At 44.3% G+C, this 24,369-nt stretch overlaps 1 protein-coding gene across 2 annotated transcripts in view; it reads left to right on the top strand.

Annotated features, from left to right (window-relative positions):
- ANO3 (anoctamin 3) overlaps positions 1-24,369 on the top strand; it is a 1,013,249-nt gene that overhangs the window by 495,279 nt on the left and 493,601 nt on the right. For both annotated transcript variants that reach the window (XM_073573877.1, XM_073573878.1), the window contains exon 3: positions 19,070-19,194. In XM_073573877.1, coding sequence (XP_073429978.1) covers positions 19,070-19,194 — 125 coding nt within the window. The remainder of the gene's footprint in view (positions 1-19,069; positions 19,195-24,369) is intronic.

Below are 24,369 nucleotides of genomic sequence, written 5' to 3'. Positions count from 1 at the left end.
ACATATCGAGAATTCTGAATAGTGGATCTCCTTTTTTAACTCATGGTATATAAAATATTTAATTTTCTAAGCTGAGTATTAGAGTTGAGCGAAATGGGTCGAAAAAATTCAAAAGTCGCCGACTTTTGGCAAAGTCGGGTTTCATGAAACGAAACCCGACCCTAGGATGAGGTCGGCCACGAGGTCGGCGACTTACGCGCCAAAGTCGCGTTTCAAAAGTTTGTTTTGCGCTCTTTTTCAGCCAATCAGGATCCACGGACACTGTGGGCAACGTGATGACATAGGCACGGGTCACCACCATCTTTCAGAAGGGCATGCAAGTGATTGGCTTGCTGTGGTGGGCGTCACAGGGGGTATAAAAGGGCGTGCACGCCGACCGCCATCTTACTTCTGTCGATCTTAGTATAGGGAGAGGTTGCTGCTGATTCTGTAGGGAGAGCGTTAGGCAGGGAAGAAGACAAAAAAACTGCTTCTGCTGCTAGCGATTTGGCCTGCACAACACACCAGTCACTGTGTGTGCAGTACAAGGGGAGGCTATATAGTGGTGTATCAGTGGTGTTGGTTGTTGGGCTGCCTTTTAAGGCTTCCTGACAGGCTGGCATTGCTGTTTACCCACTGCTCCGCAAACTGCTTTTTTAAAAGCAATCCAATCTCCCTTATCCTCTAGTCACTTTTGTCACAGCTGTGCCATCGAGCCTGTCACATAGCGCTCAGATATTCATTGGGCGTCACACAATCCAAAAGTGTCCAGTGTCCAAAAGTGTGTGCAGAGATTCAAAATCTCCCTTATCCTCTAGTCACTTTTGTCACAGCAGTGCCATCGAGCCTGTCACATAGCGCTCAGATATCAGTGGGCCTCACACAATCCAAAAGTGTCCAGTGTCCAAAAGTGTGTGCAGATATTCAAAATCTCCCTTATCCTCTAGTCACTTTTGTCACAGCTGTGCCATCGAGCCTGTCACATAGCGCTCAGATATCAGTGGGCCTCACACAATCCAAAAGTGTCCAGTGTCCAAAAGTGTGTGCAGAAATTCAAAATCTCCCTTATCCTCTAGTCACTTTTGTCACAGCTGTGCCATCGAGCCTGTCACATAGCGCTCAGATATCAGTGGGCCTCACACAATCCAAAAGTGTCCAGTGTCCAAAAGTGTGTGCAGATATTCAAAATCACCCTTATCCTCTAGTCACTTTTGTCACAGCAGTGCCATCGAGCCTGTCACATAGCGCTCAGATATCAGTGGGCCTCACACAATCCAAAAGTGTCCAGTGTCCAAAAGTGTGTGCAGATATTCAAAATCTCCCTTATCCTCTAGTCACTTTTGTCACAGCAGTGCCATCGAGCCTGTCACATAGCGCTCAGATATCAGTGGGCCTCACACAATCCAAAAGTGTCCAGTGTCCAAAAGTGTGTGCAGATATTCAAAATCTCCCTTATCCTCTAGTCACTTTTGTCACAGCAGTGCCATCGAGCCTGTCACATAGCGCTCAGATATCAGTGGGCCTCACACAATCCAAAAGTGTCCAGTGTCCAAAAGTGTGTGCAGAAATTCAAAATCTCCCTTATCCTCTAGTCACTTTTGTCACAGCTGTGCCATCGAGCCTGTCACATAGCGCTCAGATATCAGTGGGCCTCACACAATCCAAAAGTGTCCAGTGTCCAAAAGTGTGTGCAGATATTCAAAATCTCCCTTATCCTCTAGTCACTTTTGTCACAGCAGTGCCATCGAGCCTGTCACATAGCGCTCAGATATCAGTGGGCCTCACACAATGCAAAAGTGTCCATTGTCCACAAGTGTGTGCAGAAATTCAAAATCTCCCCTGCCCTATAGACACCTTGTACCTTGTTTTACATTACTATATAGTTTGTTGGATTTTGTCTACATTTCTACCAAAAATGAGGAAGGCTGGTGGAAGAGGCCGTGGAATTGGGCGGGGGTTGGCAGCTGGTAATGATGGTGTTGGTGGTGGATCTGATGGTAGTGGCAAGAGCAAAATAGGACCGAATGTAGGAGGTGCTGACCCTGCGTCATCGTCTGGCTACATAAGGCCTCGAACGCTTAGTTTTCTAGGAGTTGGCAAACCGCTTTTAAAGCCAGAGCATCAGGAAAAAGTTTTGTCTTACATTGCTGACTCAGCCTCCAGCTCTATCGCCTCCTCTTCTTCAGTTGTAAAAAGTAAAAGCACTGAGTCGTCATTGGAGGCTCATGTTCATGAACCACACCTTTCCTTGTGTCCTTCACCCCAACCAAGATTGAAGGATGACGCAGGCCATACTACTGATTACTCCATGGAGCTGTTTTCACATACCATGCCTGGATTATCAAGTCAAATGGTGAATTACCCAGGCCAAGATGAATCTGACATGGAGTGCACTGATGCACAGCCGCTGATGGATGATTCTGCTGGTACATTCACTCAGAGCACTACATTGTCCTCGCAGTGTACAGAGCCAGATTCTGACCCTGATGAGACTCAGGTGCCCCTTCCCGCACACTATACCACCATACACGGTGACACAGAGGAAGGTGCACATGACATAGAAGAGGAGGTGATGGATGACCCAGTTGTTGACCCAGATTGGCATCCATTGGGGCAAGAGGGTGCTGCTTCCAATAGCTCAGATGAGGAGCATCCACAGCAGACATCGACATCGCAACAGCTGTTATCTGGCAGGCCCGGAGCACTCCAAAGACAGGTTCCAAACATCAAAAGAGTTGCTGGACAGCTTGTCCAGAGGGTCAAAAGATCACAGCGTGCTAGGCCGCAAAATGTCTGCCAAAGTAGGAAGAGTGCAGTGTGGCACTTTTTTGAACAAAATCCTCATGATCAGGCCAAGGTTATCTGTAAGAAGTGCGCAAAGACCTTTAGCCGAGGGAAAAATCTGAAAAATTTGAATACCAGTTGCATGCTTAGACATTTAACCAGCATGCACTTGTAAGCGTGGACACAACACCAAACCTCAAGTGCCACATGTGCAACTGATCACAACGAAGGTAGTCAGCAACGCTACATTGTTTCCCCCACTGTAAGCCCACCGGTTAGCACAGCAGCAAATGTTGAGGTGTCGTTGCAAGACCACAGCAGTCAGGGAATCCCACTGTTATATCAACGAAATACTGATTCTAGGCCATCAGAAAGAACACCAACTCCATCACGATCATCAACCCTCTCTCAGTCCGCCCTGTCCACCGCTACTTCCACCATATGCAGCTCTCAAGTCCAGCTCACCCTCCCAGACACTATGAGTAGGTCCAGAAAGTACTCAGTCTCTCATCCGCGTACACTGGGTTTGAACGCCCACATTGCCAAACTAATCTCGTTTGAGATGATGCCCTTACGGTTGGTGGAAAGCACAGCTTTCCGCGAACTCATGGCCTATGCAGTACCACGCTATGACCTACCCAGTCGCCACTTCTTCTCTCGCAAAGCCATCCCAGCCCTCCACCATCATGTGAAAGACCGCATTGTCCATGCACTCAAGCAGTCAGTGAGCGGAAAGGTGCACCTCACAACTGATGCATGGTCCAGTCGGCATGGCCAGGGCCGTTACGTGTCCATCACTGCGCACTGGGTTAATGTGGTGGATGCAGGGTCCACAGGGGACAGCGGTGGTGGGACAGTGCTGCCTAGCCCACGGTATAGGAAACAGTTGGCTGTAGGCGTTCGACCCTCCTCCTCCTCCACCTCCTCCAGAAGCGAAAGCTCGTCCACAGAGCGCAGTCGTACGAGCACTCCATCTGCAGCTGCCACTGTTGCACACGATGTGTCCCCCTATCGAGCAGCTAGTGGAAAGCGTCAGCAGGCTGTGTTGCAGATGATGTGTTTGGGCGACAGACACACCGCCGAGGTGCTGGCCGAGTACTTGAAGCGACAAACTGAGTCATGGCTGGGCAGTGTATATCTTGAGGCAGGCAAGGTAGTTAGTGATAACGGCCGTAATTTTGTGGCAGCCATAGCCCTTTCAAAACTCAGCCACATACCTTGCTTGGCTCACACCTTGAACCTGGTGGTGCAGTGCTTCCTCAAAAATTATCCGGAGTTAACAGCCCTGCTCCAGAAGGTGCGAAGACTGTGCGCGCACATCCGCCGGTCGCCTGTACACTCCGTTCGTATGCAGAAGCTGCAGCGATTGCTCCACCTTCCCAACCACCGCCTCATTATCGACATTGCAACAAGGTGGAACTCCACCCTGCACATGGTGGAGCGGCTGTGCGAGCAGAGGCAGGCCTTAATGCATTTGTGGGAGGATACACGGCCAGGCACTTTGAGAGCAGACATGGAGTTGACAGGTGTGCAGTGGTCGAAGCTGAAAGACCTTTGTAAAGTCCTTCAGTGTTTTGAGGAATGCACACGGCTGGTAAGCGCAGGCGACGCCATCCTAAGCATGAGCATCCCACTTATGCGTCTGCTCATGCAAACTTTGACGCACCTTAAGGAGCAGGCGTCTGCAGCCAATGTTGATGAGGAGGAAGAGGAGGAGGGAATCCTTGATGACATTCAGCCATTGTCTGCTCAGGGACCTCTCCTGGACGAGGTGGAGGAAGAAGAGGAGGAGGAGGATGATGGGGATGATTACTTAGGGGAGGAGGATGCATCTCGTGGGGCAAGTGAAAATGTTGGCGTGGCAAGGTCTGGTACAGGGTTTGTGCGTGACTGGAGGGATGTGGATTTGCCAGAAAGTGCTCCTCCACCCAGCACTCGCAGTGCATCATTGACACCGGGAACATTGGCCCACATGTCAGATTATGCCTTGCGGATCCTAAAAAGGTACCCCCGCATTGCCAAAATGATGAACGATGACGACTACTGGTTGGCCAGCATTCTGGATCCACGCTATAAAGGCAAATTACAAAACATCATGCCACAGGAGAACCTTGACCTAATATTGGCTAATAAACAAGCAACTCTGGTAAATCGGTTGCTTGAGGCATTCCCAGCACACAGCAGCGGTGATGGTTCTCACACGAGCCGTACGGGCCGGGGGCAGCTTGGCAGAGGTGTTCGTGGTGCACACAGCAGAAGTGGTGTTGGAGACAGGGGTTTCATGACAATGTTGTGGACTGATTTTTCAAATACCGCTCACACAACTGGTAATACTGCATCGATGGAAAGTGACAGGAGACAGCAGTTGTCAACTATGGTAACAAACTACTTTTCCTCCCATATCGATGTTCTCCCACACAGGTCATTCCCCTTTGACTATTGGGCCGCTAAACTGGACACCTGGCCTGAATTGGCCCAATATGCCTTACAGGAGCTCGCTTGCCCAGCTGCAAGTGTGCTATCGGAAAGAGTCTTCAGTGCAGCTGGATCAATCCTGACAGAAAAAAGGACCCGTCTGTCAACCCAAAATGTGGATGATCTAACCTTCATTAAAATGAACCACGCATGGGTTTCCAAGGATTTTGTCCCACCTTCCCCTGATGACACATAGGGTGACAGAAAAATGGCTTGCTTTGGTCCACCTCTTCCTGGTACTTCACCTATTTCGCCTTTTGCATCAGCTGAATGTCCAACATCAACATATGCCACTTTCCAAAACTCCCTAACTGTGCTGCCTCCCCCCCATGGCCGGGGTCACCACCTACCGCACGACACCGTGCGAGTGCCGTTGCCCTGGACAGGTGGGTAGGCCGACTCTTGGGCGCGGGCACTGGCACAGGGTCCCTCATAGTGCAATCAAGTGTCTCTGACGGTGGTGGTGCACACCCGCCGTCAGACACACCGCTGTACTATGAGGGGCCCAGTGCCAGTACCGACGCCCACGAGTGGGCCCCCCTTGCTTGGGCAGGGCCCCAGCATTTGCAATCTTTACCTCTCCCTGCTCCTCCGCTGTGTAATCTGGGCCATCAAATCCATACTGTGCCTGACACCGTCTGAGCCTGCCTCCTGAGACATATATTTTGAATGTGTACGCTATCCATACATGTTATCCAGGGATACGGTACCCTTTCTAACCTTTGTGCAATCACGTGCAATCCATACTGGGCCTAACACCGTCTGAGCCTGCCTCCTGAGACATATATTTTGAATGTGTACGCTATTCATACATGTTATCCAGGGATACGGTACCCTTTCTAACCTTTGTGCAATCACGTGCAATCCATACTGGGCCTAACACCGTCTGAGCCTGCCTCCTGAGACATATATTTTGAATGTGTACGCTATCCATACATGTTATCCAGGGATACGGTACCCTTTCTAACCTTTGTGCAATCACGTGCAATCCATACTGGGCCTAACACCGTCTGAGCCTGCCTCATGCTGTATAGACATATATTTTGAATGTGTACGCTATCCATACATGTTATCCAGGGATACGGTACCCTTTCTAACCTTTGTGCAATCACGTGCAATCCATACTGGGCCTAACACCGTCTGAGCCTGCCTCATGCTGTATAGACATATATTTTGAATGTGTACGCTATCCATACATGTTATCCGGGGATACGGTACCCTTTCTAACCTTTGTGCAATCACGTGCAATCCATACTGGGCCTAACACCGTCTGAGCCTGCCTCCTGAGACATATATTTTGAATGTGTACGCTATCCATACATGTTATCCAGGGATACGGTACCCTTTCTAACCTTTGTGCAATCACGTGCAATCCATACTGGGTCTAACACCGTCTGAGCCTGCCTCATGCTGTATAGACATATATTTTGAATGTGTACGCTATCCATACATGTTATCCGGGGATACGGTACCCTTTCTAACCTTTGTGCAATCACGTGCAATCAATACTGGGCCTAACACCGTCTGAGCCTGCCTCCTGAGACATATATTTTGAATGTGTACGCTATCCATACATGTTATCTGGGGAAACGGTACCCTTTCTCACCTTTGTGCAATCACGTGTAATCCATACTGGGCATGAGAACGGCTGGCGAGCTGTTAAGCAAGCTACAGCACCTGTCCAGACAAGTACAGGGATTCCCTAGCGAGGAGACTTATTTGATTGTTTTCAATGTTGGGACAGCAATTTTTGGGGAGCACTATACTCTGGAGAATGATAGATGGGGCCCACCATACACTGGAACATTCCAAAGGTGGACATCAGACACTGGAGCAGCATTTACAGGGCCCATTATACACTAGAGCATTAGAAATGGGGCCCATTATGTTTGGAGCATTATTTGGGCCCATAAGACAGTGGAGCTTCATCCATGGGGACCAACATATACTGTAGCATTATGTGGAGCTCATCATATACTGTTTCAAACATTATATGGGACCAATGATTCTGTATGGAGAAATAGATGGGCCTCGTCATGAGATGTAAAAAGTGAGGTATTTTTCATTGTACTATACCGCTATTTCTCTGCCGTATCGGAGCATGATGAGTTGTGGTATGTGTTAAAGGGGCGCTCTTTCGCCCAGGGCACATGAAAACCTGGAGCCAGCCCTCCCCCCCCACAGTTTGTAGCCAAATAACCCCCATTTTTCAGTGCGTAACTTGTATTATGAAGTTAATTAAGGTTGACAAGCTTAAGAAAGAAGAATTGATGCTTTTGGCATTCAAATGGGCACTGTAGGTGTGTTTCCTGTCCTCCTCTCACTGCCGACTTTTATTCCCCATTGACTTACATTGGGTTTCGTGTTTCGGGACGACCCCGACTTTTCCCTATAATCGGACGATCTTGCTCGACCCGACTTTTGGAAAAGTCGGGTTTCACGAAACGAAACGCGACCCTAAAAAACCAAAAGTCGCTCAACTCTACGGAGTATCCCTTTCACATATAGTAGGTAGGTGAATAGTTCGTTTGTACAGACTTCACTAAATATACTAAATGATAATGAATTTTACTCTCCAGTATTGTATGCTGGTACTCATATAAAAGATAGGGCCTCCTGGAAGTCAAGTATTCCCCTTTCTGTTCTTTCTGCAATATCAAGTAAAGAATAAAACATCTTCAGAAGCACCGTTACCAAATGTATGTACATGCCATACCTATACAGATGGGCCAGGCATTTGTAATTGAAAGCTGGCCATTTAAACACTCTTTGCTAAAAATTTGAATAACCTCACTAGTTATCCAATTTTCATTACAGGTTTTCAATGAGAGGTAACATATGTAGAATATATACATTGTGACAGGGTCACTGGCCCTGTATGTGAGGGGAGATACGTCTCACGAATATTACTTTTTTCCATGATGTGAAACTCCCCAACATGATATGACCAGCCATTACAAGGGTCAGGTTTTTAGTGAGTAGGTGAGAGATGGGCAGGATGCCTACTCACCATATCTTCATCTCAAAGGTGTGGCTGGGAAGTTAAAGGTGCAGCCACTAGTGTTGAGCATTCCGATACCGCAAGTATCGGGTATCGGCCGATACTTGCTGTATCGGAATTCCGATACCGACTTCCGATATTTTTTCAATATCGGAAGTCGGCATCGGAATCGGAAGTTCAAAGTTGATTGACAGCCTGACGTCATCATGATGCGCGGTGTGTGCGCATCATGATGCGCCGTCATTTCGGGCCTTCCGGGGGTCTCTGCCGGCCTGCCGGGGGGCTGTGTGGACTGCCCGGGGTCTGTACCGGCCTGCCGTGGGGCTGTGCCGGCCTGCCGGTGGTCTGTGCACCCTGTGGGGGTCTGTACCGGCCTGCCGGGGGGCTGTGCCGGCCTGCCGGGGGGCTGTGCCGATGTCCGGGGGTCTGTGCAAGCATCGTCCGATGGGACTATAAGTTCCATCTGGCGATGCCTGCTACCATGACAGTGATTGACACATTAGCCAATGATAGTACAGTAGTAGTCCCATCATCCGGCTAATGTGTTAAATGTTAAAAAAAAAAAAAAAAAAAAAATACTACATACATACTACATGCATGCTACATACATACTACATGCTACATACATACTACATATATACTACATGCATGCTACATACATACTACATGCTACATACATACTACATATATACTACATGCATACTACATACATACTACATGCTACATACATACTACATATACACTACATACATACCACATATATACTACATACATACTACATGCATGCTACATACATACTACATACATACTACATACATACTACATACATACTACATACATACTGCATGCTACATACATACTACATACATACCACATATATACTACATACATACTACATACATGCTACATACATACTGCATGCTACATACATACTACATACATACTACATACATACCACATATATACTACATACATACTACATGCATGCTACATACATACTACATACATACTACATGCATGCTACATACATAACACATATATACTACATGCATGCTACATACTACATGCTACATACATACTACATATATACTACATACATACTACATACATACTACATGCATGCTACATACATACTACATGCTACATACATACTACATATATACTACATGCATGCTACATACATACTGCATGCTACATACATACTACATATATACTACATACATACTACATACATACTACATGCATGCTACATACATACTACATGTTACATACATACTACATATATACTACATACATGCTACATACATACTACATGCTACATACATACTACATATATACTACATACATACTACATACATGCTACATACATACTACATACATGCTACATACATACTGCATGCTACATACATACTACATACATACTACATACATACCACATATATACTACATACATACTACATGCATGCTACATACATACCACATACATACTACATACATACTACATACATACTACATGCATGCTACATACATAACACATATATACTACATGCATGCTACATACATACTACATGCTACATACATACCACATACATACATACTTACTACATACATACTACATGCATGCTACATGCATGCTACATGCTACATACATACTACATATATACTACATGCATGCTACATACATACTACATGCTACATACATACTACATATATACTACATACATACTACATACATACTACATGCATGCTACATACATACCACATACATACTACATACATGCTACATGCTACATACATACCACATATATACTACATGCATGCTACATACATACTGCATGCTACATGCATGCTACATACATACTACATACATACTACATGCTACATACATACCACATATATACTACATACATACTACATACAATACATTCATACAATACATACATAGACATACAGTACATATAACATAGAGTAACATACTTACCAATACTTGTCACATTGTTCCCCGAAGCCATTGTCTTTTACGGAATAAATATTAACATAACAAACCACAAAAATACTCACCCACGATCCGAAGCAGTCCACGAGTGTGTCCCACAACGATCTTGGGTAGAGAACTGCAGCATCAGCTGATGCTGCCGTTCTCTACGGGCTGCAGGAATCCAATGACAGAAGGAAGGTATCCTTCCGCACTGTATTCCTCCGCCACTTAAAAAAAAGTCCCTAGTCTCACTTTATGCCATTGCTGCGTGGGAAATTCCCACACAGCAATGGCATAAAGTGAGACTAGGGACTTTTTTTTTTTTAAGTGGCGGAGGAATACAGTGCGGAAGGATACCTACCTTCCGTCATTGGATTCCTGCAGCCCGTAGAGAATGGCAGCCATCAGCTGATGCTGCAGTTCTCTACCCAAGATCGTCGTGGGACACACTCGTGGACTGCTTCGGATCGTGGGTGAGTATTTTTGTGGTTTGTTATGTTAATATTTATTCCGTAAAAGACAATGGCTTCGGGGAACAATGTGACAAGTATTGGTAAGTATGTTACTCTATGTTATATGTACTGTATGTCTATGTATGTATTGTATGAATGTATTGTATGTAGTATGTATGTAGTATATATGTGGTATGTATGTAGCATGTAGTATGTATGTAGTATGTATGTAGCATGCATGTAGCATGCAGTATGTATGTAGCATGCATGTAGTATATATGTAGTATGTATGTAGCATGTAGTATGTATGTAGTATGTATGTAGCATGCATGTAGCATGCAGTATGTATGTAGCATGCATGTAGTATATATGTAGTATGTATGTGGTATGTATGTAGCATGTAGTATGTATGTAGCATGCATGTAGTATATATGTAGTATGTATGTAGCATGTAGTATGTATGTAGCATGCATGTAGTATATATGTAGTATGTATGTAGCATGTAGTATGTATGTAGCATGCATGTAGTATGTATGTAGTATGTATGTAGTATGTATGTGGTATGTATGTAGCATGTAGAATGTATGTAGCATGCATGTAGTATATATGTGTTATGTATGTAGCATGTAGCATGCATGTAGTATGTATGTAGTATGTATGTAGTATGTATGTGGTATGTATGTAGCATGTAGCATGCATGTAGTATGTATGTAGTATATATGTGGTATGTATGTAGCATGTAGTATGTATGTAGCATGCAGTATGTATGTAGCATGCATGTAGTATATATGTAGTATGTATGTAGCGTATATGTAGTATGTATGTAGCATATATGTAGTATGTATGTAGCATGCATGTAGCATGCAGTATGTATGTAGCATGCATGTAGTATATATGTAGTATGTATGTGGTATGTATGTAGCATGTAGTATGTATGTAGCATGCATGTAGTATGTATGTAGTATGTATGTAGCATGCATGTAGTATATATGTAGTATGTATGTAGCATGTAGTATGTATGTAGCATGCATGTAGTATATATGTAGTATGTATGTAGCATGTAGTATGTATGTAGCATGCATGTAGTATGTATGTAGTATGTATGTAGTATGTATGTGGTATGTATGTAGCATGTAGTATGTATGTAGCATGCATGTAGTATATATGTGTTATGTATGTAGCATGTAGCATGCATGTAGTATGTATGTAGTATGTATGTAGTATGTATGTGGTATGTATGTAGCATGTAGCATGCATGTAGTATGTATGTAGTATATATGTGGTATGTATGTAGCATGTAGTATGTATGTAGCATGCAGTATGTATGTAGCATGCATGTAGTATATATGTAGTATGTATGTAGCATATATGTTGTATGTATGTAGCATGTAGTATGTATGTAGCATGCAGTATGTATGTAGCATGCATGTAGTATATATGTAGTATGTATGTAGCATATATGTAGTATGTATGTAGCATGTAGTATGTATGTAGCATGCATGTTGCATGCATGTAGTATATATGTAGTATGTATGTTGCATGTAGTATATATGTAGTATGCATGTTGCATGCATGTAGTATATATGTAGTATGTATGTTGCATGTAGTATATATGTAGTATGAATGTAGCATGTATGTAGTATGTAGTATGAATGTAGCATGTATGTAGTATGCATGTTGTATGTATGTAGCATGTATGTAGCATGTAATTTTTTTTTTTTTACATTCAACACATTAGCCGGATAATGGGACTACTACTGTCCCATCATTGGCTAATGTGTCAATCACTGTCATGGTAGCAGGCATCGCCCGATGGGACTTGTAGTCCCATCGGACGATGCCTGCACAGACCCCCGAAGCCTGCACAGCCCCCCGGCAGGCCGGCACAGCCCACCGGAGCCTGCACAGACCACCGGCAGGCCGGCACAGCCCCCCGGCAGGCCGGCACAGCCCACCGGAGCCTGCACAGACCACCGGCAGGCCGGCACAGCCCCCCGGCAGGCCGGCACAGACCACCGGAGCCTGCACAGACCCCCTGGCAGGCCGGCACAGCCCCCCGAAAGGCCCGTACAGACCCCAGAGAGGCTGTACAAGGCAAAAACAGGGTTTTTCTTATTCCGATACCGGAAGTCCCATAGACTTGAATGGGACTTCCGGTATCGGAATCGGCGATACCGATACTTTTTTTTAAGACCGGCCGATCCATTCCGATCCGATACTTTGAAGTATCGGACGGTATCGCTCAACTCTAGCAGCCACTGTTTTTTGTTTTCTCTGTGTTGTGTGTTTGGAGAGGAAAGTCTCCAGACGTGGCTCCAGGAGGAGCCGAGGACTTTGAGTGCTCCCTGCAGGTGAATCTTGCAGGAAAATGATTCTATTGAACCTTAACTTTGTTTTGTTTTGCCATTAGGCCAGAAAGGCCATGATTACTTTATTCAATCCTGCTACTGTTTATGCTGTGCTCTAATAAACCAATAGGCAGCTTTACCACAAGAAGCGTTCCGGTGTTTACCTCTACAAGCAGCTGAGTGAGTTATCCCCTCACAACATATACACCAATACACATGTACAGGTGCTTAATTTATCACAAAATTAGATTATCATCAAAAAGTTAATTTATTTCAGTGCTTCAATATTTTGATGTGAAACGCATATGTTATATAGAGTCATTACAAAGAGAGTGATCTATTTCATGTGTTTATTTCTGTTAATGTTGATGATTATGGCTTACAGCCAATGAAAACACAAAAGTTATTATCCCAGTAAACACTTTATAACACCAGCTTGAAAAATGATTTTAATATACAAAATGTTGGCCTACTGAAATGTATATTCAGTAAATGCCGTCAATACTTGGTCGGGACTCCTTTTGCATCAATTACTGCATCAATGTGGAGTGGTATGGAGGGGATCAACCTGTGGCACTGCTGAGCTGTTATGGAAGCTCAATACTATACAAGTTCAACTATAGATTTCTCTAAAACAGCAAAATGGATTTCTACAAGAAAAGTAAGGATTTACTCAGCATTAAAGCACTTTTAAATACCCGATGACAGGTTCTCTTTAATGATGGATGTGCAGGAGTTAGATATGACTAATTCATTAAGAAGCGCATGCCACTTAATAAATTAGACACATCTTATCAATCTTTTTCCCTGCTATACACTTCACCAGACATATTATTCCACTCAGGGACTAGAGTACATTTCTGTAATAGGCTAGTTCTCCTAAATTACGTAGATCCACATTGACAGATCTGGTGTGGACTGTCGTGAAAACACCAAAAGGAGCAACATTTTTGTGCAACTGAGCATTGTGCAAAATGTTGTGTGATTTTTAAAAGTTTTTACACTAGAAATTGGGTGAAAACACTTTGAGGAATTGGGGCCAAAGTGTTCTTTGCCTTATGGAACTTCCTCTGCTAAAAGAAGCCCTCCTATTAAGTGTTTTATTCATTAAATGTGTGTGTATATGTGCATATAATGTAGTGTGAGTGCACAATACTTGTCTACCACTGCTCTCTCCGGTGTCCAGCGCCGTTCTAAAGTAGACATATGATAAATGCTATTTATTAATTATTTTGATTAGCTAATCAAATTATTAGTTACAGTTGTGCTCAAAAGTTTACATACCCTGGTAGAATTTTTGCTTTCTTGCTTGGCCTTTTTTTCTGAGAATATGAATGATAACACCAAAACCTTTTCTCCACTCATGGTTAGTGGTTGGGTGAAGTCATTTAATGTCAGTCTACTGTTTTCTCTTTTTAAATCATAATGACAACCAAAAACATCCAAATGACCCTGATCAAAAGTTTACATACCCTGGTGATTTTGGCCTGATAACATGCACAGAAGTTGACACAAATAGGTTTGAATGGCTACTAAAGGTTACATCCTCACCTGTGACCTGTTTGCTTGTAATCAGTGTGTGTGCATAAAAACTGAGTGAGTTTCTGGGATCCAGACAGACTCTTGCATCTTGCATACAGCCAGTAACGTTTTTGGATTGTGAGTCACGGGTAAGGCAAAAGAATTGTCAATGGATCTATGGGAAAATGTAGTTGAACTTTATAAAACAGGAAAGGGATGCAAAAAGATATCCAAGGAATTGATGACAGTCAGCAGTGTTCAAACTGTGATTAACAAATGGAAAATCAGGGGCTCTGTAAAACAAAACCACAGTCAAGTAGACCAACAAAAATTCTTTCCACAACTGCCAGGAAAATTTTTCGGGATGCAAAAAAACCTACAAATAACATCAGCTGAAATACTGGACTCTCTGAAAACTAGCGGTGTGGCTGTTTCAAGATGCACAGTAAGGAGGCATTGGAAGAAAAAGGGGCTACATGGTCGAGTCACCAGAAGAAAGTCATTACTGCGCAAATGCCACAAAGTAGCTCATCTACAATATGCAAAACAGCACAGAAACAAGCTTCAAAACATCTGGAACAAGATAATTTGGAGTGATGATGAGATCAAAATTTAACTTTTTGGCCACAACCATAAACATTACATTTGGAGAGCAGTGAACAAGGCCTGTGATAAAAGGAACACGATTCCTACTGTAAAGGTGGACCACTGATGTTTAAGGGATATGTGAGCTGCAAAAGCACAGGGAACTTAGTCAAAGTTGAAGGAAAGATGAATGCAGCACATTATCAGCAAATACTGGAGGCAAATTTGCACTCATCAGCCCGGAAGCTGCGCATAAGACATGCTTGGACATTCCAACATGACAACGATCCAAAACACAAATCCAAGTCAAACTGTCATTGGCTACAGCAGAACAAAGTGAAGATTCTGGAGTGGCCATCTCAGTCTCCTGATCTCAATATCATTAAGCCACTCTGGGGAGATTGCAAGCACGTAGTTCATGCTAGACAGCTCAGGAATTTACAGGAACTGGAGGCTTTTTACCAAGAAGAGTGGGCAGCTTTACCATCTGAGAAAATAAAGAACCTCATCCACAACTACCACAAAAGACTTCAATCTGTCATTGATGTTAAAGGAGCAGTACACGGTATTAAGTAATGGGGTATGTAAAATTTTGATCAGGGTCATTTGGATGTTTTGGGTTGTGTGAGGCAGTGATCGGAGTTATATGCGAGGGTCACTATGTGTCCCCCAGTATGTGCAAAGAACCATATGGAGGCCGTGAATGTGCATTGCAGTCACAGGCATAGCTGTGATTGCATTGCAAAAGAAAAGTGAGTATACGTCTTGGGCATGCTATGAGTCCATGGCAGATTTAAGAAAACCTGTTCTGGCCTTTTATTTTTTTTAAATGGATTACAGGATGGCAGCGGGGCAGTCCATTTCCTCCCTGTCCCTGGGTTTTCCATGTGGCCAGTGGCCACAGGTTCCTTTGTTAAAAGCCCTGCAGTAAGGGTTTGGGTGTGTCAGGTTCAGTGTCGGTGTCAGTCTGGTGTTTGGTGGAGTACAGAGCAGAAGGCTCTGCAGAGTTCCACCTGTGTGAGGGAAAGCAGGTCGATGGAGCCAAACAGCTAAGGCAGCTGAAAAGCCTAGCACCCACAGCGTACACAGTGGAGCAGTCACCCACAGCAACCGGTCTCGGAGGTGGACTGTCTTGTGTCAGGTGGTGAACCGGAGGTAGACTGTCCTGTGTCCAGAGGTGGACTGGTGTGTTTAGTGACTCTTAACTGGAGGATATGGTTCCCGGCTGTTATCTGGAGGATATTGTGTACTGTGTAATGCTGTGAGTAGAACATTAACACGGTGGTACAGTCGCCCACGGTAACTGGTCTCAGGAGGTGGACCAGCATGTTTAATAACTGTAATCCAGAGGATAAATGCCCAGCTGTGAACCGGAGGTGGACTTTCTTGTTCCCAGCTGCGATCCGGAGGTGGACTGTCATGTTACCCGGCTGCGAACCGGAGGATATCGTAGGCTGTGTTCTTCTGACTTGAACATTAACTCCTTAACGACCACCGATACACCTTAAACCACAGCGCCGCTTTTTAACAGTGCTGAGGAACATGTCTATAGCACCCCTCAGAGTCGGAATTGCTCTGGGGTTTCAGCTACCGAGGGTAGCCAAGACCACAGAGAACATGTTTCTGGTTGGTTTCTACCGACCACGGTGTTGCGATTGCTGTTATTAATGGCATAACAGCGACCGTAAAAAAAGTCAGATTTTCCATTTAATTTCTCTCTCCTTTGATGTGATCGCACACCAGAGGAGAGAAATAGGGTCCCCCTATCCCCTCATACTTCCATTGTACCTGCAAGCCCCCCGTGAAGTCCCCCGAGCCACAGGCATCTTCTTCCAGGAGAAAATGGTGGGTGCATGGGCAGTTCACCTGCTGAGATCTGTCGGCTGGCACCCAGCAACAATAGACATCACAGTGATCAAAATAAAAAATAGGAAATTAAACTGCTGTTTATCACCCCCATAGTTAGGTAAAAATAATAAAATAAAAAATGTATTTATTTCCACTTTCCCATTAGGGTTAGAGTTGGGCTAAAGTGAATTGGGCTAAAGTGAGTTGGGCTAAAGTTATGGTTAGGGATGGGGTAAAGTTAGGGTTGGGTCTAAAGTTAGGATTGGGGCTAAAATTAGTGTTAGGGTTGGGGCTAAAGTTAGGGTTGGGGCTAAAGTTAGGGCTAGGGTTGGGGCTGAAGTTAGGTATCAGGTTGGGGCTATCGTTGGAATTACGTTTAAGGTTGGGATTAGTGTTAGGTATGTGGTTATGGTTAGGGTTGTGATTAGGATTAGCGGTGTGTTGGGGTTAGGGTTGAAGTTATAATTGAGTGGTTTCCACTTTTTATGTACATGAGGGGGTCTCCAAACACGACATGGCGCTACCATTGATTCCAGCCAATTTTGCGTTCAAAAAGTCAAATGGTGCTCCCTCCCTTCTGAGCCCTGCCATGCACCCAAACAATAGCTTTTCCCCCACATGACTGGTATCAGTGTACTCAGGAGAAATTGCATAACAAATTTTGTGGTTCATTTTCTCTTTTTACACTTGTAAAAAGAAAAAAAATTGGCTCTGAACTAAAATGTTTGTGAAAAAAAGTTAAATGTTCATTTTTTCCTTCCACATTGCTTCAGTTTCTATGAAGCAAATAAAGGGTTAATAAACTTCTTGAATGTGGTTTTGAGCACCTTGAGGGGTGCAGTTTTTAGAATGCTGTCACTTTTGGGTATTTTCTATCATATAGACCCCTCAAAATGGCTTCAAATGTGATGTGGTCCCTAAAAAGTGGTTTTGTAAATTTTGTTGTAAAAATGAGAAATCGCTGGTCAACTTTTAACCCTTATAACTTCCTAACGAAAAAAAAAATTGCTTCCAAAATTGTGCAGATGTAAAGTAGACATGTGGGAAATGTTATTTATTAAGTATTTTGTATGACATATCGCTCTGATTTAAGGACATAAAAATTAAAAATTTTCAAAATTGCAAAATTTTCAAAATTTTCTCCATATTTCTGTATTTTTTCATAAATAAACGCAAGTTATATCAAAGAAATTTTACCACTAACATAAAGTACAATATGTCACGAGAAAGCATTCTCAGAATCAGTGGGATCCTTTAAAGCATTCCAGAGTTAAAACTATAAAAAGTGACAGTGGTCAGAATTGTAAAAATTGACCTGGTCATTAAGCTGCAAATTGGCTCCGTCACTAAGGGATTAAAGAGACATTTTGCTTTGAACTTTGCTGGGTCAGGGCCTCATCACTGCACAGGGTGCTACCGCTGCACTACAGTTGTCATGATTTGAAAAGAGAAAACACAGTAGTTTGGCAATAAATGGCTTCACCCAACCACTAACCATGAGTGGAGAAAAAGTTTTGGTGTCCTCATTCCTGTTCTCTGAAAAAAGGCCAAGAAAGCAAAAATTCTGCCGGGGTATGTAAACTTGTGAGCACAACTGTATTTGATATGACTATTTGATTTAGTTTCTGTTCACATATTGCAACCACATTACATTTTTTGGTTACAATTGTAGGAAAAAAAAAGCAGTTTTTCTGCTATTTTCACTTTTTTGGGGCAATAGCACTGCGATGCTATAGTGACCCAAACAATTCTACCATAGCAAAAAAATGCAACATTTGCCTCTACAAGGAAAAGAATCCATAAGAGCATAAAAAGTAGAAGTTTGAAAATTGCAAACTTTTCAAAATTTTCTGTAAATTTTCCTTTTTCTGCTAAACAAACATAAAACATACTAACCTAAATTTAACACTAACATTAGGTATATTGTGTAATAACAAATATTCTGAGAATCACTGGTATTGGTAGAAACAAACCAGAGCGATTAACATATAAAGTGGTACAATGTTATATAAGGAAAGACAAAACTGACTGTGAAGAGAAGGGGTTAAGAACGAACGCTTTACTAGGATCACATATAACAAACGTATTCCCTATTCAGATTCTACAAGAGATACGTACACTGATGACTCCGAACATGGAACGTACGACGGCCGCACCGATCAATCTCTGCTTATTCAGCACAAACTTAACAGGCAGAAGCAAGCCTCTCGGAAATCTCCAAAGGTAATCCAGGATCCTCATCCCCAATCGATATGTGTGGAGGTTTTACATTCTGTGCACACAACTTATGTACAGACAGCAATCAATTACATCCCAGCATGTAAATATAAGGGTCGGAGAAGCTGCAGACTCCTCATATAGCAAGATTAGCGCTCTGCAGGACCTGCCAAACCCATCACCAAAAGATTATCCTCAGAACCATTACTGTAAGACTCAGGAAAAGCTATACCTGGATTGGGATCTATTGTTCTCACAGTAGATGGTGAGATAATACAAAACTAGGTTGTAGAGGAAGTTTTCAGAACTTTTATTGTGAACTTTAGATGGATGGATAGATAGATAGATAATAGATAGATAGATAGATAGATAGATAGATAATAGGTAGATAGAAAGAAAGATAGTAAATAGATAATACATAGATAGATAATAGAGAGATAGATAGATATTAGTAGATAGATAGATAATTAATTAATAGATAGATAATAGATAAATAGAGATAGATAGATAGTTGATAGATAGAAAGATATATAGATAATTGATAGATAATAGATATACAGATAATGGATAGATAGATAATAGTTGATAGAAAGATATATAGATAATATAGATAGATAGATAGATAGATAGATAATAGAAAGATAATAGATAGATATATAATAGATAGATAGATAAATAATAGATAGATATAGATAGATAGATGATAAATAGAAAGATATATAGATCATAGATAGATAATAGATATACAGATAATAAATAGATAATAGATGATAGATATATATAATAGATAGATAGATATGGGAAAGATAGATAATAGATGATAGATAGATAATATATAGATATATATTAGATAGATAATAGATATACAGATAATGGATAGATAATAGTTGATAGAAAGCTATATAGATAATAGATAGATATATAATAGATAGATAGATAGATATGGGATAGATAGATAATAGATGATAGATAGATAATATATAGATATATAATAGATAGATAGATATATAATAGCCTAGCTGAAGAGCCCGACGTTGCCTGGGCATAGTAACCAACTGTGGTTAGTTATACCATATTATAATGATTATATTGCACATAAAAACCGTGCATCTAATCCTATCCTGTATGATACTGTATGCTGAGCCGTGTATCTAATCCTATCCTGTGTGATACAGTCTGCTCAGCTGTGTATCTAACCCTATCCTCTGTGATACTGACTGCTGAGCCGTGTGTCTAATCCTCTCCTGTGTGATACTGACTGCTGAGCTGTGTATCTAATCCTATCCTGTGTGATACTGACTGCTGAGCTGTGTGTCTAATCCTCTCCTGTGTGATACTGACTGCTGAGCTGTGTATCTAATCCTGTCCTGCTGAGCTGTGTATCTAATCCTATCCTGTGTGACACTGACTGCTGAGCCGTGTATCTAATCCTATCCTGTGTGATACTGACCGCTGAGCCATGTGTCTAATCCTCTCCTGTGTGATACTGACTGCTGAGCTGTGTATATAATCCTATCCTGTGTGATACTGACTGCTGAGCCATGTATCTAATCCTATCCTGTGTGATACTGGGCTCCCCCTGCAGTCTGTGTCAGAGGGTGGTCTGTGTTGGCACGGTAATAAATTATGTTATTTCCAGCTTTATAGAAGGATGATAACACCATAGAAATGATAAGAATAATAGGCCTCAGTTGCCACAACTGTCTACAAAGAAAACTGTTGATGATAGCAACCAATCACAGCTCATTTTTCATCTTTTAAACAGCTCTGCGACAGCGTGGCGAGTTTTGAGTGGCGACTTTTATGTTTCGACTTTTATGTGGCGAGGTTGGTGTATGAGTGAGGCTGTACTGGGCCACAGGACATCAAAGGGAGGACATGACAGGGTTGAGGGGAACTATAGGAAGGTGACATGTAAGGGATTTGGTAAGGAAAGGGTTAAAGGTTTTGAACAACAACAAGGGGACGGGGCTTCAGAGGTGTAGGAGGGGGTCACATGAGGGAGTTGAGGGGGACTATAAGAGGGTGTCGCCATCTTAGTAGGGCAACCATTTTGGGTGCCCCATCACAGTAGGAACAAGCTCAGATCCTACCTTACATCATGGACGTTGAAGTGATCCTTCAGCAGCTGAGAGCGGCTGCGAGCTCCAGGGGCGCAGGATGGCTGCAGGCTTCACTACAGGGCCTGTTGCAAGAAGGGGGGACCACTCATCCACAAGGCCAGGGCGACGGGCGACGGCCTCGGAGAGCTAGGCCTCTGAGAGCGCCTCAGCCCAGAGGTAACCCCCCGGGTTCGGTGCCGTGTTAGGAGCCCCTCCGGGGACCCTCCAGCTGGCGCCTCGTGCCTCAGGCCTAGGGCACGGGGACCGAGGGCTGGGAGGAATCCTGTGTTGAGGTGGGATCTGCAGCGGGGGAGGTGTCAGCTTCCCCCTCCACACATGCGTCTATGGCCGCTGGGGAGCAGGTGCTGCTGGTGCCCAGCCAGGAACGGGTCCTGCTCAGCTGAATCATCAGGGAGCACTGGGGCCAGTTTCCACGGCGCCTTCACCCGGGAGCAGGAGAGGAAGACCCGCCCACACAGCAGCTGCGCGGGGACAGGAGAGCAGAAGGAGCTGGACCACCCAGCGTGCACCAGGCTACATGGCTGAACGAGGGGATGGCTGTGCTTGGGGACGGGAGCACGGAGCCAGTAGGACAAACCAGCGTGCATGATGCTGCACGGCCGAATGAGGGGTATGCAGCACCACGGGAGCAACAACGCAGATCAGCCGGTGAGTGCTACACCCGCCCACCATGTGGCTGCTGCTCCTACTGCTGCAGTGATTCAGGGAGACAGGCAAACTGATATGCCTGCGTGGGATGGGGGAGAGGGTGGGGGTGCGGTGTACCAGAGGGGTTTCCTGCCTGAAAGGGGGGATGCTGCAGCTAGGAGGGGGGTGATGGGTTACATGGCCCACGAGCAATATACTACATACCCGGCACTGTCAGGGGGACAGGACAGGTCACGTCAGCGCATGATGCCCACGATGGACGCAGCGGTCAATCCGGGCCGGCTGCATGGAGCTCCGTCGGAAGCTATTGCCAGGAGCAGAAGATCTTCAAGCACGCACCAAGGACATCAGGACCCTGGATCGGCGGCCGCTGGGGACACAGCACCCAGGCAGCTAGGTGAGAGAAACTCCGTAAATTACTTACAGCCGTCATTAGCCTCTGATGTAAATGCACATGGGGAATTGTCAGCTGGGGGGGCTAGTGCCGGCATGGGGTTGTTTTTTCAAGGTTTGAGAGATTTGGTTAGGTCATGGGATGCGGGGACAGGTCAGGGGGAGCCGTCGCTGCTGTCAGCTTGGGTAGGGTCAACGAGGGATAGTGGGTCATTGGAGAGTAGAATTCCACCGGGTCCGTTATCGGGGAGTAATGGGCCGCCAGGCTCATTAGGGCCAATACCAGGCACAGAAGTGCGGGAAGCACTGGTGGGGGATGAGTCAGTGGGACGAGGAGCTTTAGGTGAAGGGGGAGAGAAGGAAAAAGATGACGCTGTGTGCTTAGATGACGCCGCGAAAGGGGAAGTGTACGTTTGTTTTGAAGGGCCTTTGGGGGCACACTTGAAACAAGAGGTTAGGGAAAGGATATGGAAGGGGAGTACGTGGAAATTTTTTCGTTGCTCACATTGGATCGCTTTAACTTAGATAGGGTTCGGAGGGATGACTCGAAAAAAGAGGATGAGGAAAAAAGGAGGTTTCGGATCATTTTCAAACTGGTTACAGGCATTCGCTATACTAGCTAGCGTGATTGGGGAAAAATCACCAGAAAGTTGTTCACCCCTTTTTTTTTGTTATATGGATGCTATTGGCGAGGCTTATAGTGTGTATGGGGGTCAGGGTTGGCTTAGGTATGATGAACAATTCCGCCAGCGGAAGGCAGTTAGACCTAGCATCCGCTGGGACCACAAAGATATAGCATTATGGATGAGAGTAACGGCCCCAGTCAAATCAGGACAAGGAATGCAGCTTTTTTCCGGGGTCACCGGGGGTTCGGGGCAGTCAGGGCACTCGGTGGCGTTGCAAAAGGGACTGTGATTCTCCTTTAACGATGCTGCATGTAAATTCGGGACTAAATGTAAGTTCAAACATGAATGTTCTTCATGTGGAGGCAGTCACGGGGCAGCAAAGTGCTTTAGGGGTGGGAAACAGGGAGGGTCTAACGGATTTGAAAAAAGGGGTGACTCCAGTGCGACTGTCAGAGATGGAGCGATATCTAAATAAGTACCCGGATAAGGATGCAGCGGTATAGTTACGGGATGGTTTTAGGGACGGGTTTCGGATCCCCTTTGTGGATGTTAAGGTGAAGTTGTCAACCAAGAATTTGAAGTCGGCCAGAGAATTCCCTGAAGTGGTCACGGAAAAATTGAATAAAGAAGTGGCATTGGGGAGAATGGCCGGGCCGTTTAGATCCCCGCCTGTGGATAATTTGAGAGTTTCACCATTGGGGGTAGTGCCTAAAAAAGAGCCGAACAAGTTCAGGTTGATACATCACCTCTCATTCCCAATGGGTTTGTCAGTTAACGATGGGATCGACCCGCAGATGTGTTCAGTTTCATACACATCATTTGATTTGGCGTTGACTTGGGTCAGGGAGTGCGGCCAAGGAGCTCAGTTGGCAAAGACGGACATTGAAGTGGCTTTTCGCTTGCTACCAGTCCACCCGGACAGCATGCATTTGTTGGGGTGTTTTTGGAATGGGGGGTTTTACGTTGATCGTTATATGCCAATGGGGTGTTCGTTGTCATGTGCGTATTTTGAGACGTTTAGCACATTTTTGGAATGGGCAGTTAAGGAAGTGTCCGGTCTTAGCTCCTGTATTCATTACTTGGATGACTTTTTGTATATGGGTTCGGCGCAGTCAAATGCATGTTCTGTTTTGCTTCACACCATGGAGAGCGTGGCAAAAAAATTTGGAGTCCCATTGGCGGCAGAAAAAAACGTGGGCCCAGTCACGTCGCTGAGTCTTTTAGGGATCGAGATTGACTCCGTGGCAATGGAATGTAGGATCCCAGAGGATAAAGTCTTGGATATGAGGGCTACGGTAAACCGAATATGTGGTTTGAAGAAGGCAACATTGAGAGAGGTTCAATCGCTGCTTGGCAAGCTTAATTTTGCTTGTCGGATTATGCCAATGGGG

Source organism: Dendrobates tinctorius, unplaced genomic scaffold (assembly GCF_039654945.1).
Source record: "Dendrobates tinctorius isolate UK_male_01 unplaced genomic scaffold, ASM3965494v1 ptg000037l, whole genome shotgun sequence".
In the NCBI taxonomy this organism is placed as follows: domain Eukaryota; kingdom Metazoa; phylum Chordata; class Amphibia; order Anura; family Dendrobatidae; genus Dendrobates; species Dendrobates tinctorius.
The sequence above is the reverse complement of the archived record's forward strand: the minus strand, read 5'-3'. Positions and strand labels throughout refer to the sequence as shown.